This window comes from Thamnophis elegans, chromosome 14 (genome assembly GCF_009769535.1).
Source record: "Thamnophis elegans isolate rThaEle1 chromosome 14, rThaEle1.pri, whole genome shotgun sequence".
NCBI lineage: Eukaryota > Metazoa > Chordata > Lepidosauria > Squamata > Colubridae > Thamnophis > Thamnophis elegans.
Window position 1 is genome coordinate 18,383,634 of NC_045554.1, and position 19,331 is coordinate 18,402,964.

At 44.2% G+C, this 19,331-nt stretch overlaps 1 protein-coding gene across 1 annotated transcript in view; it reads left to right on the top strand.

Annotated features, from left to right (window-relative positions):
* USP7 (ubiquitin specific peptidase 7) overlaps positions 1-19,331 on the top strand; it is a 100,387-nt gene that overhangs the window by 42,001 nt on the left and 39,055 nt on the right. Inside the window, 5 exon segments of the mRNA XM_032230357.1 lie at positions 8,697-8,801; positions 13,789-13,987; positions 14,867-14,974; positions 14,976-15,003; positions 15,878-15,966. Of these exon segments, the coding sequence (XP_032086248.1) occupies positions 8,697-8,801; positions 13,789-13,987; positions 14,867-14,974; positions 14,976-15,003; positions 15,878-15,966 (529 nt within the window).

Here is a 19,331-nt window from a genome sequence, read left to right on the forward strand (position 1 = left end):
CAATCTTCAAGGAGCTGACGGAGTGCTTCGAACGCCCGGGGGTCGACTGATTCACCACGCCCCTCAACGCTCAGCTCCCGAGGTTCTTCTCCAGGTACCAGACACGGGGCAGAAGGGGTGGACGTTCTGTGAAGCCCCTGGCCCAGGGGTCATTGGTATGCCTTTCTGCCCTTACCCCTGGTCCCCAGGGTCATATGGAAAATCCTTCGGGAGGTGGCAGAAGGGGTCCTGTTGGCGCCACCCTGGCCCGGGAGGCCGTGGTTTGCAGATCTCCAGTCGCTTTCAGTGGAAAGGCCCTGGGGAATCCCCCAGGAGAGGATATCCCTCAACCAGGGGTCGCTGGAGCAATCAAACCCTCAATGGCTCTTGAGCGGAGCATCCTGGGGAAAGACCTCTTCCCCCCCAGGGTGATGCAGACTATCCAGACTGCCCGCGCACCCTCCACAGAGCGTATCTATGGCTCCATGTGGCGGGCCTTTGCCTCACGGTGTAACTTCCTGGGATACAACCCTATCCAGGCCTCAGTGCCTCAGATTCTGGACTTCCTCCAGGCAGGCCGGGACAGAGGGTTAGCTCCTAAAATGATTAGGAGACAGGTTTCAGCCATCTCATCAGTTCTCCCGTGTGGCAGGAGCCAGAGCTTGACTCACCTCCTATGGTCAGGCAATTCCTGAAGGGGGGCTTCCAACCCCAAACCGCACACGGTGTTCAGGTACACTTCCTGGGACTTACACAGGATAGGGGATGCTCCAACAGGCGCTCCCTTTGAGCCTTTACGAACAGTTTCCCTTAAGTTCCTGGCTCTTATGGTGGCCTTTCTGGGGGCCATCTCCTCCGCCAGGCGGATATACGAACTGCAAGCCCTGTCCACCAGGGAGGATCTCTGCGTCTTCCACCAAGACAGGGTAGGGTTACGACTAGATCTGTCCTTCATCCCCAGGGTGGGCCCCTGCTTCCATCGAACCCAGGAACTGATTTGCCCAACTTCTGTCCAGACTCTTCTCACCCGTTGGAGAAGTGGCACACTCTGGGCGTAAGGAGGGCTCTGTGGATTACCGCAGGAGAACCAGGCCAAACAGGAAATCCGAAGCTTTGTTTGTCTCCTTCCAACCAGGTCCTGGGTAATGAGGTGACTTCCACCACAATAGGCAGGTGGTTGCGAACCTGCATTGCCACTGCATACCAATCGCAGGGCTTACAGACACCAATCATATCATGGCCCACTCCAGGCAGAGCGCAGCCACATCCACGGCCTGGGTCACGCAGACATCCCTGGTCAAAATCTGTAGGGCAGCCACGTGGGCCTTCCCCTCTCCCTTTGCTAGGAACTATAAACTGGACTCTTTGCCTCGGCAGAAGCCTCTTTGGCCGCAGGGCGTTGCAGGCGGTTCACAGGGCGTGGCCCACGCCTCAACCGGCATGAAGGGGGACATGGGGCCTCAGGGGTCTCCCTCCCTAGGGACGTGCAGGCTTTGGTACGTCCCACTCTGGATACTCCTCCCCCCTCACTATGGAGAAAGGGCGTTGGTACTTACCTGATACGCCTCTTCTCATAGTGGGGGGAGGAGTATCCAGTCCCTCCCTGACGATGTTTGTACGACTAAGTGTTATGTTCATTGTTTTATGAAGTTATATAAATATTGATGTCGAAGACAATAAAGCTAAGAACTGAATTAAGAGTCTGGAGTGAATGGTGCAACGAGTCGGATGGAGCTCTTCGTCAAATAATGGGGAAGTCCTGCTGGCCAGGGGGCGTTGCCCAAAGAGCTTATCTGACTCATCCAATCATGAGAGGACAAGGTCAACCCGCTCTGGATACTCCTCCCCCCACTATGAGAAGAGGCGTATCAGGTAAGTACCAATGCCCTTTTTCACCCGTTTCCAGTCCAGGTCGGCAGAGAGCACGGACGCCCTCAGGAGCCGGTGGCCCCCGGGCCTTCTTTATGCTTTCCCTCCCATTCCCCTCATCCCGGGGACCGTCAGGAAGGTGGTGGCGGGCCCTGGTTGTTGTGGTGGCCCCTTATTGGCCCAGGAGGCCCTGGTTCGCGGACCTGGTCTAGCTGTCGGTGGCCCCTCCGTGGAGGATTCCGCAGGGGGAGGTGGTCTTGCTGCAGGGGGTTCTGGTGCACCCGGAGCCCCAGTGGCTCCATCTGACCTCCTGGCTCTTGAATGGCAGCTTCTGAGGGGGGCTCATCTGTCCTCCAGGGTCATTCATACAATCGAGGTGTCTCGGCATCCGTCGACGACCCGCATTTACAATTCCACCTGGACGGCCTTTGTCCAGTGGTGCTCTCCTTGGGGCATTCCTCTCGATAGGGCCACCATTCCTAATGTCTTGGATTTCCTCCAGAAGGATCTTGAAGGCGGTCTTTTGCAGAATACATTGCGCTACCAGGTGACGGCTCTGTCTTCGATCCTGGGGGGTGGGTGGGGTCTTCCTCCCTTTCCCATGTTCCCCTGGTCAAGCGTTTTCTGAAGGGGGCAGCTAATCTCAGGCCTCCCCCCGTTCACAGGTTCCCCACGTGGGATCTTTCTCTGGTGCTCAGGGCTTTGACAGGGGCCCCTTTCGAGCCTCTCCGGTCTGTTCATTTAAGGTTCTTGTCACTGAAAGTGGCTTTCCTGGTGACGGTTACATCCGCCCGATGTATTTCAGAACTGGGTGTCCTGTCTTCTAGGGACGAACCTTTGTCACTTTCACCAGGACAGGGTGGTGCTTCGCCTTGACCCTGCCTTCATCCCGAAGGTGAATACTCCCTTTCATAGGGCTCAGGAGATCGTCCTGCCCGACTTTTGCCCGGGTCCGTCCAATGATAGGGAGCGACTCTGGCATCGGTTGGACGTCCGCCGCGCTCTGCGAATCTACTTCCGGCGGACCGAGGGGGTCCGTAGGTCGGATGCCTTGTTTGTTTCGTTCCAGCCAAGGACGCTGGGGTCTAGGGTGTCTTCAGCTACCATTGGCCGTTGGCTGTGTCAGGCCATTGTGGAAGCTTACAGGGCTTCGGGTCGGCCGGCCCCATCGGGGATCATGGCCCATTCTACCAGGAGTGCCACGATCATGGTGGCATTGGCCACGAGGGCCCCGTTTGAGGACATCTGTCGTGTGGCCATTTGGGCTTCTCCGATGTCTTTCATCCGGCATTATCATCTGGATGCCTTCGTGTCTGCGGACGCGTCCTTTGGTCGGAGGGTCTTGCAGAGGGTGGCGGCTGATGCTTCCCTTGGGTCCTAGTGGTTCTTGTTCTCCCTCCCTGGGACTGTAGCTTGGGTATGTCCCACAGGTGACCACTCCCTCCCCTCCTCTGGAAAAAGAACGTTAGTCTTACCTGAACATGTCTTTTAAGAGGAGGGGAGGGAGTGGTCACGACCCGCCCTGAGTTGTGTTCCATTGGGGCCAAGGGGAGGGCCCGGGTGGTTGTTGTTATTTTTTTGTTGTTTTTTGTACCGTTCGGCTTCGAGAATCTGGGCCAGGATTGGAAGGCACCAGTATTTAAAGCTTTGTTCTCAGTCTTTGGACCAATCAGGCTTTGAGAAAACCCACAGGTGACCACTCCCTCCCCTCCTCTTAAAAGACACGTTCAGGTAAGACCAATGTTCTTTTTCTCAATATATTGCTCTTCCAAGGTTTTCTGAGCTCCGATGTTAGTTCATCTTTCTCATCATGACCACCTTAGGTCTCCAGAGGCGGCGGGGGGGGGGGGGGGCTACTGTCAAAATGTCAATCTCCCAAATCACTGATATTGCAGTTTAGGTATCTCAGAGATTTCTGTAAATCAATTCTACATAAAAGGACTTTCCTTGTGCCAGATCACATGTGACGTAAGCACTTTTTAAAAGCTATCTTTGGGTCCTATTCCCCTTGGTTTTTGAAAATGTGTCACATCTTTTAACAGTTCTTGAAATCGCTTTCTAGTTGTGTAGGTTGTGGAGTCCTGCAATCATTTTGTTGCTTTCGTTTTATTTATTGTTTTATTTTCATTTATTGACTAGTACTGTAGATTGAATGCAGAAGGCATTGCTTTTTTGGACAGGCAGTTGGGAGTTGAAGTCCAGCAAATGTTTGTTTAGTTGACTTAACATAAAACTGTAGAGGATAGCTAATACCCTAACCATAAAAAAACCAGTAATAAACTTGGGCAGTGGGCTAAAAATGACAAAATGAATTTAATGGAAGCAATGAAGAGTTCTCACTTAGGTTAGGGCAGGGGTCTGCAACCTTCAACACTCAAAAAAGCCACTTGGACCCATTTCCCACAGAAAAGAAAACATTGGGAGTCACAAAACCTGGGTGGGCGTGGCCAACTCAATCTCATTCCCACCCAATCACATGACACACACCCCAAACACACGTACCCATTTTCTTTCTCTCCCACTTCTATCTCTCTCATTTGTTTCCCTCTCCCTGATTCTCTCCCTCCAGCTCTGTCTCTCATTTCTCTCTCCTTCTCCCCTTTCTCTCATTTGTTTCTCTCTCTTTTTCCTCTCTCATTCTCTCCCTCCATCATTTTCTCATTTCTCTCTCTTTCTCCCCTTTTCTCTCTCTCACTTTCTCTCCCCCTCTCTCTCCCCCTCGTGTGTGTGTCTGTCTGTCTGTCCTCTGAACCATTTGCAAAAACAGGTGAGGATTGGGATTATTATTATTCTTTGGGTGCTTTTTACCATATGATTTGAATCAAGAGTCATTTCAGGTTCCCAGATAAATGAAGCTCTTTCGTCCCCCTGCTGTAGTTCCCTGTTGGCTGGCTGCTCCACTCCTCGCCCTCCCCTCCCATTCACTCCTTACGTGGCCTGAGAAGGTAAGGGTGGCGGCGGGGAAGGAGACTCGCTCCATATTCCAGAGCGGGAGGGAAGCACCCTTGTACTTGCCTTTTATCTCGTGGGTGCTTCTTCCGGTGCTTCTCGGTCACTTGGGGAGACGTGACTTTCTCTGTGCCCTGAGACACTGGCCGAGCCCGGCTGCGGCTGATGCTCCGCATTGTAATGGGCTCCAGGAGGAGGGGGGGGGATGCCTTCTGCCCCATTGTGAAGCACGCTAAATTTAAATGACGTCGCAACGATACAACATGCAATCTTGGGGCTCCAGGATTGCTGTCAATATCTCTGTTCCTGGACGGTCCTTTTGGACCTAAACTGTTCTGAAGGAACAGTGATAGAAAAGAGCATGTCCTGCTGATCTCAGGGACATCGCAAAGTCCCTGATTGATCCAGGAGAAAGCTCTTTTTGCCAGCTACAAGAGAAACAGCCAAAATGGCTGAAGAAGGTTGGGACAAGCCCCTGAAACAGAAGCAGCGCAGGAGAGACAGTGTGTCGAAATGGTGAGAAAATGTTTTATTATTAGAGAAGGGAAAACCCAAAAGACTTGGAGTTTAAAATAAAATTGAAGACAGAAGAAAATAAGTGGTGGATTAACCCTGGTTTAAACTATATTTTCTACCTTAACTTTGTTTTCTATGGATGGACTTTTTACAAATGCCTCTTACTTTTACACTGGACTGGTCTCTTTTCCTTCTTCCTCTATACTTTCCATTTTTTGTATTCATAGATTAAAAGTTTCTTCTCTCGTAAAGCTCGGTCGGAACATAATTTTTAAACATTTTTCCCCCTCTTATGGACCCTGGAGTTTACACAGAGAGGCAAAAACAGATGGAAAAGAGGTAACACTGCCATCTATTGGCTAGAGGCTTGGCAATATCTGATATTACAAAGTATAGGCTTTGTTTACGGAAAGGCTCAGTGGAAAACGTTTTGTTTATACAGATGTTCCTTTGAAGGAAAGAGAAAGCTTTGATTTGAAAAACTCCACTGAATTTGTTTGAAACCTAAAAAGTTTTGGATGTTTTGGCAGTGTTTATAACCTGGAAAATGGCACAATGTGAAGAAGAAAAGACACTAACTTTGCAAAGAATTTTCTTAGAAATTCAAAAAGTTTTAATAATCACATAGAGAATTGAAAAGAGACTTGAAAGTATAGATCAAAATACAGAAAGTACGGTGACAATGATGAAGTTTGAGGACAGAGCTCAAAAAATCACAGAGACATATGAAAGTGATAAGAAAATTGTTGACACTGACAGCAGACTGAAAGTGGAGGGAAATGACAAGTGTGAAATATGGAAAGGAGAGATCGATGAACCGGAACTTTATTTCAGATGTCAGATATAAATGAAGAAAGGAGAGAAAATTTGGCAGAAATAATTAGAGTAATCTCGACAGAAGCACTAATGATAACAAAAGTTAAGCTGATAAAAGGAGCAGATAGAGGGTTTCAAATCCTTATGACACATGCAATGAACAACAAGTTCTTAAGAGAAGTCCACTTATCAAGAAAACCCTTAGAATACAGACTTTACAAATGGCAAGAGATATTGGACTACACTATTTCTGGAAGGATATAGGATGATGAAATGAAATGTCACAATAAAATTTAGTGAAATGTAGTTACATTTTGAGTGCTATATACAATGTAATAATAGCTATAGTCAAATAAATGATTAAAAATGATAAAGCATTTGTATATACTAGATTGATAATACGAAATTTTATACAAACTGTAAGTGAGGATTATGGAGATGATGTTCAAAAGCCTTTGATAAACAATTCTATATAGAATAGAATATAAAGATGTAATATCATTGGATGATTTCAGGATGATGTAATGAAATGCCATAGTATAAATTTACTTCAAATTTAATATGCTTTATGTTGAAAGGATGTAATAATAGCTAGGCTTAATGGATGTTTAATAATTATAACAATTTGTATACATGTATATTAGGTTGATGATACTAATAATGGGTAAAAACATGTAATTGAAAATTATTAGAGAATGTTATCAATGCTAAAATAATAGAATGACTTAGAATAGGATTGAAAAAACTTATTGGATATATTGAAGATGATATAATGAATCATTATATTAATGGTTATATATTTAGAATACCTTGTCTAAAATGAAGAAACAATAGTGATAATCAAAAAAAGGAAGCATAATAACAATGTATACAAAGATACCTTGATTGACAATATGTGAATTTTGATAAAATTGAAGTGATGACTATGGAAAGAAAGACCTTGTAATCAATCGACACGCTGTATGTAGTTGAAGAGGCTTTTATGTTATATGTGTTGTGTGTTTGTGTTTGTTTGAAAATAAAAGAATATTTTAAAAAAAGAGTTGCAGTGAAATCCACAGAGTTGGAAATCTTATCCTAAACAAAAGGGCATTCCTTCATAAGGATAATGGAAAATTAGGTGCTGCCTAACAATAAATTGTGAATTAAAAATGATACCCATTACTTCCATTGTTGTTAATTACGAAGTCGTGTCTGACCCATCGTGATCCTATGGACAATGTTTCTCCAGGCTTTCCTGTCCTCTACCATCCTCTGGAGTCCATTTAAGCTCATTACTGCCATTACTGCAAGCAAAATAAGACTGCATTTTGGAGATACTACTACATCAAATAATAAAATTTTATAGCATTACCAAGTAATTTGTAAAACTTTTCAAAGCAGGAAAAAAAAAAACCAGTAGGTCAGTGGTGGAAAACAAAATATTAATGATACAGTTCCAGAGGATTGAAGGGCCAAAATATAATTTAGGTACAGCTGGCTCTTCTATTTTTCGGAGGTGGGGGGGGAGAGACACTGTTAATCTGGCAATACTAAGATATGGTTTAATTCTTTATGCAAAAATATGACTTGTGCTCGTTAGCATGTTTGGCTGTAGGGATAATGAAGGGTTCTACATTATTACAATGTAGAGGCCTCTTGTATATTCCTACTCATTTTAAATGTATCAAATATGTGCTGAGCAAAGTTTGCAGTTTTCCCATAAGATACAGCATGCTTTCTGAAGCCAACTTTTGTTGTGGGGAATTTTTTTACACTCGGCGCTGTGTTTTTCCCGAAGATTGCTGAAGATGGCACCTGCAGTAATATCACTTTGGTAGTAGATACTGTGTAATGAAGGCACCGAAGCTCTGTCCTGGGTGCTGAATATCTTTTGAAGGCCAGATGCTTGACATGAAATGCTGGGTGGGGGAGACCTACTAGTTTTACATCGATTTTCTGATCACACTGTGAGTGAAAAACGGTGTAAACCTATCATTTGACAACTTTTAACATTAATAATAATTCTGACTAATTTTTGCAAGAATAAGCTTACTGTAGGAAGAAAATGAGAAGCAACAGGCTGCCATCAAACAGTTTTGGCAGTGTTTATTATTTTCTTCTTTGGGATTACTTTCCAGAAAAATGAGCTGAAGTATTTTATTAATACAAACAGAAATGTTATTGGTGGATTGCAGGGAGTGAAAGAGAGAGAGAGATATGATAAAGGTAGATGTGTAATTTGCAGAGCTAGAAGGGCAATATTTTCAAACATTATCTGCTGATATATTGTTCTGTACAGCATATTTTATGCACACGGAGAGACAGTTCAAGTGAACTAGTAAGATGAATATTGATGTTGTGTTACAGTTGTGTGGCTATTTAATGCTATTTTATCTTTTGAATTTACATACAAAGTTTCCCTAGCTATTGCCCCCCTGCCCTGCCCCTCACCCCACTCCCAACATGGACTGCCAACCCAACCATATTGAGAGAAACCGCTTTATCCATTCCTTCGCTATATTGGTCCACGCTGTGGGCACAATCCTCATTTATCGATGTGTTTCTGTTTTCTTTTTCCTCCAAAGCTGGAGATGCCGATGATCCACCAAGAATTACCCCAAATCCAGTCATCAATGGGAATGTAGCCATGGCTGATGGTCACAATAACACAGAAGAAGACATGGAAGATGGTGAGTTAATTTGCTCTCAGGTTGGTGGCGACTGGAAAGCTGCCTTTGTTTTCTTCAGCAAGTGGTCCCCAAGGGTTTGATAATGCTAATTACGAACACCTATCTAGGGAAGAAAACTTCTGAAACATTTGAGACAAAGCTTGTAGCGGATAAAACGGATAAAGATCGTTTTCTTCCTCTTTCGTAACTCAGAATTATTAAATTAAATTAATACAGGACAGAGAAAGCAAAATATTTCCCTACATGGATAAACAATTTGGAGGATTCATTGCTAATTGTCATGGGCTGTGTGAATAATTGCTTCATTTTATCTGTTCTGAATCTCTGAACCCAGAATCTAGGATTTCTCTCTTGTTACCCAACAAGCCCCCCCCCCTTTTCATTTCAAAAGGCTAAGAAACTGCAAACACACCCATTTCAAAAGGCATGGGATGTTTAAGGATTACAATAGTAAACACATGCACTTGTGCGCTCCAAAAACTGCCAATTGTTCTGACATACCATAAAAGCCAGTCCCCAGATGGTAAGATACATCTGCCTGACAAAGAATTGCTTTGATTGCAGGATGGGGGGGTGTGTTGTCCAAACTCAGCAACATTAAGACTTGTGGACTTCAACTCCCAGAATTCCTCAGCCAGCCATATGGCTGAGGAATTCTGGGAGTTGAAGTCCACAAGTCTTCCCGTTGCAGAGTTTGGAGACACACACACACACACACACCCCTGCTCTTGATTGATAGAAGTTTTGGACAGATGGCTGGACCAACGTCTGGACCAAAGTTTTGAGAGATGGTTCAGCCATCTCTCAAAACTTACTCTTGAGTTCTGCTGCGTGCTTTGCTTCTCTTACGTGTACTATCAACATGCACGGGCAAAAGCAGGAGTGAGTTTTGACAGCATTTATGTTCCCTATGCCATCCTTCTGGTAAACTCGCAAGATTTGTTTTCTTGCAGTGTACATGTATGACCTAGACTGTCTGGCTGTCTTGTCTGTCTGTCTACCTAATTTAGATACTGACCATCAGGCTCTTAGAGTGACTCTTCTCTAAAGACATTAAAAAAAACCGTATAAAAGTGCAATAAAAGAGCCAATTTTAAAATAAAGGTGGTTTTTAAAAAATCAAAAGCAGAGGAATATCGAGTAATTTATTTAACTCATTTAAGGACCCTTGAAGTGGGAGTGGGCTTGAATTGCCTTGGCCTGAATTCATCTGCACTGCGCTGCCCTGAGTCCTCTCGGCTGAGGAATGTGAAACTTAAATCACCAGGGGTGAACGGTTCCCAGTCATCTTTCTGCTCATTTCTTCTGCATGTTATTTGATGGTGTTTATAACTTGATCTGCTATTTGGACAGGAGGTGATAGGGCTGGGACCTCAGGCACTTGAAGGAGCTTTCTGCTAAATGAAAGTCTGTGGGGAACCATTTTTGGACCTTTGTCACACAGGTTTTCTTAAAACATAAGCCACAGTCAACCACAAAGGATGCACCGAGCAGATTTTAGTGAGAATAGCACCTTTTGACTTCCAAAAAGAGAAACCTGAGCAGAAGAAGCAGCCACATCCTTTCTCATTAAAATTAACACAACTTGGGTTCACATGTCGTACTAAGCCAAAATCATGTTTTGTTGCATCTGAGTTAGAGCAATGTGTGGATTCTCTTGTGCTTTGTAAATTGTAGTTTATGTTTTAATGTCATATAGAGCAGTGTTTTTCAACCTTTTTTGTGCAAAGGCACACTTTTTTCATGAAAAAAATCACGAGGCACACCACCATTAGAAAATGTTAAAAAAATTTAACTCTGTGCCTATATTGACTATATATAAAGTAATTTTCCCACGGCACACCTTACACTATGTCACGGCACACTAGTGTGCCGCGGCACAGTGGTTGAAAAACACTGATATAGAGCATGGGTAGTCTAGTGAAGAGAAGGACCAGGGGAGACATGAGAGGAGTCTTCCAATATTTGAGGGGCTGCCACAGAGAGGAGGGGGTCAAACTATTCTCCAAAGCACCCAAAGGCCGGACAAGGAATAATGGATGGAAACTGAGCAAGGAGAGATTCAACCTGGAAATAAGGAGGAATTTTCTGACAGTGAGAACAATCAACCAATGGTTGCTAAATGGATCTTGCTTCCCCAATGTCAGACGGTCGCAAAAGGGGATAACAGGACCCCAGGACACTGCAACCATCATGAATATGAGCCACTTGCCAAGCACCTGAATTTTTACCACATGAGCCTTTGAATGTTGCAGTGGTCATAAATATGAAAAACAGCTATGTCACCTTTTTTCAGTTGTCACTAAATGGAACATTGTTAAGTTGAGGGCTACCTGTACTACAGCAAAGTGGCTTAGTATCTTTTGACATATATATCTCCATTATAAATTGAATTAGCCATTAGTACATTTATTGAAGTTTGCTTTGTGGCCAAGCACTGTATTTCCCAAGGACGTGCCACGGAGTTCAAGTTTAAAAAATGATTCTGGATTTACCTGAAAATGTGAATGAAGTTTTGGATGGGATGCTGATCTTGTCCTCCCACCTTTTAAGTTGCTGGAGTTTTGGCGTGAGTGAACGTAAACCATGGCAGGAAAGAAGATTGAGTTAGCTATGTTACTGTACAAGTGTAAAGCTTAAAATGTCTGTGATGACACAGCAGGATAAAAGCCTACAATTTGTAAAGTTGTAATAGAGGTGTGTCCTTAACAGCCGTGACAAAAAAGGGTTGTAAAATGGGGCAAAACTCAGTTAATGCTTGTCTTGCTTAGCAACTGAATTTTGGGCTCAGTTGTGGTCATAAGTTGAGGACTATATTATTTATTGGAGGAATTTTAATTTTAACTTGTTCTGCTGTATAATTGGCACTGATGGCTCCCACTGCAAAGGGCAATGCATTAGCAATTTGGAGTACAGTTTTCCTATGGCCCAGCGTTGGAAGGGACCTTGTAGGTCATCTAGTCCAACCCACCCACCCAAGCAGGAGACCCTACACCATTTCTGATAGATGGCAGTACAGTCTCTTCTTGAAAGCCTCCATGGATGAAGCTCCCACAACTTCCGAAGGCAACTTCTGTTCCATTGGTTGCTTGTTCTCATTGTCGGAAAGTTCCTCCTTATTTCCAGGTTGAATCCCTCATTGCTCAGTTTCCATTATCCATTATTCCTTGTGTGGCCTTCAGGTGCTTTAGAGAATAGCTTGACCCCCTCCTCTCTGGGGCAGCCCCTCAAATATTGGAAGGCTTCTATCCTGTCTCCCCTGGTCCTTCTCTTCCCTAGACTAGCCAGGCCCTGTTCCTGCAACCATTCTTCGTATGTTTTAGCCTCCAATCCCCTCATCATCCTGGTTGCTCTTCTCTACACTCTTTCCAGAGTCTCAACATGCTTTTTATAGCATGGTGATCAAACTGGATGCAGTACTCTAGGTGTGGTCTCACTAAGGCTTTATAGAGTGGTATTAGTACCTCCCTTGGTCTTGATTGTATCCCACTGTTAATGTAACTTAGTGTCTGTGCCAGAGGAAGGCGCTGCTGGTTAGTTGAGATTCAGCATCTTTTCAGCCCTGAGAAATCAACCAAGTGTTACCTCTATTCAAACAATTGGGTGAAGAGTGGGGAATGAAAGCTGCAAATCACTGAGAGGATAATGGCAGCCTACTCTGAATATCCAGTCAACTGATCCTGTTGATTACATGTAGATATTGAACAATATGGGGATTAGACGGAATTTCTTTGCTGAAAAGTTGAGGAGATGCACAATTCCTTCTGAATTCTGCAGCCAGCTTCTAAGGTTCACTTTCATGTTTGGAAAGTAATGGAACTACAGCAGAAAACCGATCACCACAGCCTAATTGAAAACTTCACTATAGGCCATTGATTGATTGATTGATTGATTAAATTTATAGGTTGCCCATCTTACCTGGGCAGCTTACAATCATGCTTGAAACCCATTGTGAAACAATTCATTTTACAATTGTTTTTTGATGGAGACTCTTATTTGATTGGGGTCAAGCCAAGGAGAAGGCAGTAATTTTTTTCTCTCCCCCGCTGTATATGATTGGTCTTTTTTTTTCTGTACAGATAGTCTTTCACCTACATTGGGCATCCCATGACTGACCTCATTTCATGACATTTTTTGCAAGGGTAGTTAAATGAATCACCATGGTAAATTCCTAGTCATTAAGCCCACCAATTGTCTGTAGTAGACATTTTGTGGCTGGAAACAGAAGCAAACTCTTTTTTTTCCCCGTGCAAAAAAACCCATTGTAAACCACTGTCACGGGACCATGGGATGTGGCAAATGGCCGCTGTGAAACTAGGTCAGTTGCCAAGTGCCCAAAATGTGATAATGTGACTGCAGGGACCCTGCAATAGCCCTTAGACTTCTATACCGCTTCACAGTGCTTTAGAACCTTCTCTGAGCAGTTTCAGAGTTAGCCTATTCCCTCAACAATCTGCAATCTCATTTTACTGACCTCAGAAGGATAGAAGGCTGAGTCAGCCTTGAGCTGGTCAGAATCGAACCCCTGGTAGGCAGCAGAACTAATCTGCAATACTGCATTCTAACCACTGAACCATGGGAGGTAGAGGGATGCTAGGTAGAAAGATGAAGATCAATAGTACTTTGACTTATATACCTCTTCATAGTGCTTTTACAGCCCTCTCTAAGCGGTTTACAGAGTCACCCCCTTGCCCCCAACAATCTGGGTCCTCGTTTTACTGACTTCAGAAGGATTGGAGGCTGAGTGAGTCAACCTTGAGCCAGTCAGGCTCAACTTGCTGACAGTCGGCAGAATTAGCCTGCAATGCTGCTTTCTAACCACTGCGCCACCACAGCTTATTATATGTACCATTTGTTCTTAACTTTGGATGGTCACAAGCGACAGGTCACAATTCAAGGGACTACCTGTACAGTGATGTAAACTCTCTCGTTGGAGACCCACAGACAAGATTGCAGACTCGGAAATGGTTTTTCCCTTATTTTGCAGACACAAGCTGGCGGTCAGAAGCGACGTTTCAGTTCACAGTTGAGCGTTTCAACCGGCTGAGTGAATCGGTCCTAAGCCCCCCTTGTTTCGTGCGGAACCTTCCCTGGAAGATCATGGTGATGCCACGCCTTTACCCAGACAGGCCACACCAAAAAAGCGTAGGATTCTTTCTTCAGTGCAACGCTGAGTCAGATTCCACGTAAGTCCTGTTATGCATGGATACACGGAACCTCTCTTGAATGCAGTGCCTTAACATTTTCTGCATGGGGATATGTTGCCTGATAGGAGATAATGCCTCCAGCCTGGGGCATCATCTGGCAGAGGCCGAATGGAAACAGTACAGTAGATGTGCATTTATTCAGAGGATTTACTTCGATGAAGATTCACAGTCATCCAGCTAGAGTTGTCTGGAAGTTGAGTCATGGCAACCAGAGTTCTTTCCCTTTTGGTTGGAAACGTTTTCCTGCTTTATCCAAGTAGATCCAAGAAGAAGCTACTTTGATGAGCCGTGAAACGTTTCCAACCAAAAAGAAGTCCAGTTGCCGTGACTCAACTTCTAGACACACACACAGGATTTGTTTGTCACTTCTGAAAGTTGGATGTTGTCTGCAGTGTTGGTAGCCTCAGAAGACATAATGAGAACAGTGACCTGTTTCAATCCAGACCGTTGTTTCTCAACCTTTGGCAACTTGAAGTTGCGTGGACTTCAACTCCCAGAATTCCCCAGCCAGCTTTCAAGGAACTTTCAAAAGTTTTTGAGGAGTTATGTTACTGCTTGAAAGGAGTAATATTTTTAACCATCTACAGAAGAAAATAATCAAATGAAATGGAAATTTATGTGAGAAGCAACATTTTTTTAAAAAAAATGAAATAAAACAATCAGCTTTGTTAAAAGGAGAAGCTTTTTATAATTTTTTTCCAGGATAATAATGGGTACCACTCCTGGGAGGTTACCGAAAGAAAGTTTTAAATCCAGGAGTGACAAGAAATGAAGAGGCTTGCTCGGTAAAACCTAATTTATGAGTAGTGGCTTTTCTGCAACAGAATGTGTCAAGTGTTATCTCTCTAATTGTTGCAGGTCATGGTCTTGCCATGCGCAGGCAGTCCTCAAGATCATAAATTACAAGGACGATGAAAAATCTTTCAGTCGCCGCATCAGCCATTTATTCTTTCATAAGGAAACGACTGGGCTTTTCCAATTTTATGTCTTGGAGTGTAAGTAACTGCTTGCCACTGGGGGGGGGAGGTATGGCATGTTAGATGGGGACTAGGGCAGTTGGCCATAGCCAACTTGATGCAGCGAATTCCCCATGGGACAAGAGGTGCAATATCGAAGAAATGGTGGAATAGAATCACTATTTAATCATCATTCTTTTTAAAAAAGGATGCCAAAGAAGGGACAAAATGAAATGTGAATGACAAGAATTAAAATATTTAAATAATTAAATTATTTAAAATAATTAATTTCAATTGGGCCTGCGGCGAGTTGTCCCATTCCGGGATGAAACACATCGCAACCCTGGTTGAAGTGGCGTTGTGTGTAGCTTGGCTGCCTTATCTTCTCTCCCTCCACTCTTAGCCTAAAGTAATTTTTTTCGGAACTTTTTTTGTGAGTGAAACCTTCACAATTTGGAAATCCTTGGCCTCAAATGCAGGACAACCGAGCTGGATCTTAGGAGTCTCATAAGGGCATCCTGAGATGCAAAGCCCAAAAACTAATTTTGTGTTCACTAAGAACCTTCTCAGCTCTCTAAATCAGGAAGAGACAGAAGCTGCTTCAGGTGCTATAATTGAAGATGTGGGTCTGTACCCTCCACCCCTCCAGTCCCCTTTGCCTCCCAGTTAATTGTGTTTGCAGTTGTCAAGCTGTCAATGTCTTCTATTGATTCCTAGAAATGGCCATCTGGTGACAGCTTGAGATGTCCCCGTATCATTTGAGCTCGGTGGTAAAAATTGATATGTGTTTATCTTGACTTGAGCTTCAGATTGAAACATGACCTTTCAAGAATGGCAAGGCCCAACAGATTATTGCATCTGGTTTTGATGTTCTTGATTCAATTTTTTCCTCCTCTCCTTTTCTTTTTGGTAGGAAGTTACTGATCTAGATAAAGGCTACATAGAAGATGACAAAGTCACTTTTGAAGTTTATGTTCAAGCTGATGCTCCTCATGTGTGGGCGTAAGTAGCCTTTGCTCTTTTTTCTTTCTTGGAGGGGGGGGAAAGTAGCTTGGGGGGAAAGTAGCTTGATTCACTTTTTCCTTTGCAGTCCCCCCCCCCTTTCAGACTTGTGAGCTATTTCTAAGAAATATTACAGTTTCTTTAAATGTGGGATTAATAGAGGAAAAACTCACATTTTTCTACCTTAAATCTCTTTCACCAAGTCAAAGACCTACTCCTTCTCACGTGTAATCCTTGCCTAATACATTGGTTAGCAAGTTTTAACAAACAATCTCTGCCATGTTTACGATTTTCTTCCAAGGAACTGACATAAAATGGAAAGAGGAGGGATTATAATTATAGGATCTTCCTTCCAATGGAGTTGGTTTCTTGGAAAGGTTCAGGTTCTTCTAGGAAACACACACACACACACACACACACACACACACACCACAGGAATCTGCATACCATCTAGACCAGTGTTTCTCAACCATGGCAACTTTAAGTCCTGTGGACTTAAACTCCCAGAATCCCCCAGCCAGTTGTTCAATGTTTTCCTGAAAACCTTCAGTGATGAAACATCCCCAACTTCAGAATGTAAGTTTTTGTGAGAGGTTCCTCAGCTTGGTAATCCCTCACAGGGTTTCTTTCTTCATCTTGGAGGAAGGGACATTTTCCGAAAGTAGAGAGTCCTTTTGTTAATTGCTTTCAAAATCAAGAAATGAATGTTTTGATCCTTCCCAGGGTTTTAGTGAATAGGGTCTTGGGTGGAGAAATAGATTCTGTTGTGGCCGCCAGCCCCTCCAACAGCCGAATCAGATGAAGAGGAGGCATGGGAGTCAGGGTGAACATCAAGGCAACTTCAAAGCTTTGAGGGGGAGGAGGGAATGGAGCTGGCAGAGCAAGAGAGGCAGAGGCAGAGCCTGGGCCGTATGTCATCCCTCAGATAAAGAGTCAACAGTCCCCAGGTATGGAGGTGAGTGAAGAGGAAGAGGAGGAACAGCTGGTCCAGTACCTAATGCACGGATTCGCAGAAGGCAGAGGAGAGGAGAGCAGGAAATCCTTGGGCCGGTCCTTGGGATGGAAGAGCCACCGCTGCTAGTGAAGCCCCTCCCTATTTTGGGGGATAAAAGACAGCAGGTGGAGATGAATAGATGTGGCAGACAACTATCTCCCGGCTGGACAGACTTGTTAGCCTGCAAGAGAAACTTTTTTTTACCAGGGCTGCTGGCGCTTTTAATAAAGGAATCATTGATTTAACAACAGAGGGTTTGTCGTGTTTGGGGAGGTGGGTCAGAAGCAATTCCTCAATAAAGGTAATCCTCGATTTACGACCTAAACTGGGCCCAAAGTTTCTGTTGCTATGCAAGACGTGTTAAATGGATTTTGCTCCATTTTGCAACCTTTCTTGCCACCGTTAAGTGAATCACTGCAGTTGTTAAGCTAGTAACACGGTTGTTAAGTGAATTTGGCTTCTTCCCCAGTGACTTTGCTCATCAGAAGGTTGCAAAAGGAGCTCACATAACTCTGGGACACTGCAACTGTCACAAAAATCTGATAAATAGCTGAATGTTGATCGTGTGACCCTGGGGATGCTGCAATGGTCATAAGTGTGAGAAACAGCCGCCAGTCCCTTTTTTCCAGTGCCATCGTAACTTTGAACAGTCACTAAATGTGTAAGTCAAGGACTACCTGGACTGTATAACATTTGCACCATGCTGAAAAACCTGTGTTGTATTCCAAGACAGTTAGAAGTTCTACATTGATGGCTTTAAAACACTGCAATGTCTGCTCCCCTGCCCTCAAATCTTTGCCAAGTTTTTTTTTTAAAGAAGGCCAATAAAAATTGCACTAAACAATGAAATGCTTGAGCATTCTTCTGATGCTAATCAGAATAAAATAGAATGGGACCTTGGAAGCCTTCTAGTCCAGCCCCCTGCTCCAGCAGAAGAATCTATTCAATCTCAGACAAGTGACTGTCCAGTCTCTCTTAAAAACCTCCAGTGATGGAGCACCCATAATTTCTGAAGGGAAGCTGTTCCACTGGCTAATTGTCCTCAATGTTGAGAAGTTTCTCCTTAATTCCAGGTTGCTTCTCTCTTTGATTAGTTTCCATCTGTTGTTTCTTGTTTTAACTCTTCCTCTTTGTGGCAGCCCCTGAAATACTGGAATACTGCTATCATGTCACCCCTAATTCTTCTTTCCTTTAGACTAGCCAGATTCAGAACCTTCGCTTTCTCCACAATTTCCCTTGCAACTGAGATTTGCATGTAGTTTTCCCTGTCATCCTTGCTGATCTCGAGACACATTGGTATCCCTCACCCCACCCCACCCCGTGCTTTCACTCTGGCTGTTCGGGGAGGTTGATAGAACTGAGTTCAAAGTACCCTGTGAAAACTGCAGGCCCCTTAATGTAGGAGTTTATGTGATGGATAACCAGGGAAGAATCTCTTCTTATTCAGATCAGTTTGTCTACACATGAATTAATCCTCTTCCTTTCTCCACAGGAAGTGGTTGTACAGATAGTCCTCCACTTACAATAGTTATTTAGTGACTGAAGTTACGTTGGCCCTGAAAAATGTGACCTGTGGCCATTTTTCTTAGCAATAGCACTTAGACTTATATGCTGCTTCACAGTGCTTTTACAGCCCTCTCTAAGCAGTTTACAGAATCAGCCTCTTGCCCCCAACAATCTGAGTCCTCATTTTGCCCACCTCGGAAGGATGGAAGGCTGAGTCAACCTTGAGCTGGGATGGATGGATGGGAGGGGAAGGAGGAAGGAAAGAAGGAAGGAAAATATCAATAGCACTTAGGACTTATATGCCGCTTCACAGTGCTTTTACAGCACCTCTCTAAGTGGTTTACAGGGTCACCATCTTGCCCCCAACAATCTCTCCTCATTTTACCCATCTTGGAAGGATGGAAGGCTGAGTCAACCTTGTGTCGTCAGGATCGAACTCCTGGCAGTGATCAGAGTTTAGCCTGCAATACTGGATTCTAACCACTGGGAGGGAAGGAAAGAAGGAAAATAGCAATGGCATTCAGACTTATATACCACTTCACAGTGCTTTTACAACCTTCTCTAAGTGGTTTACAGAGCCAGCCTATTGCCCCCCAATAATCTGGGTCCTCATTTTACTGACCTCAGAAGGTTGAATCAACCTTGAGCTGGCCAGGATCGAACAGCAGAACTGCTGGCAATCAGCAGAAGTAGCGTTCAAGTACGGTCTTCTATCCACTGAGCCATCACGGCACTTATGACCACTGCCACATCCCCAGGGTCACATGATCAAAATTCAGATGCTTGGCAACTGGTATCATATTTATGACGGTTGCAGTGTCTCAGTCATGCGATCCCTTTTGTGGCCTTTTGACGAGCAAAGTTG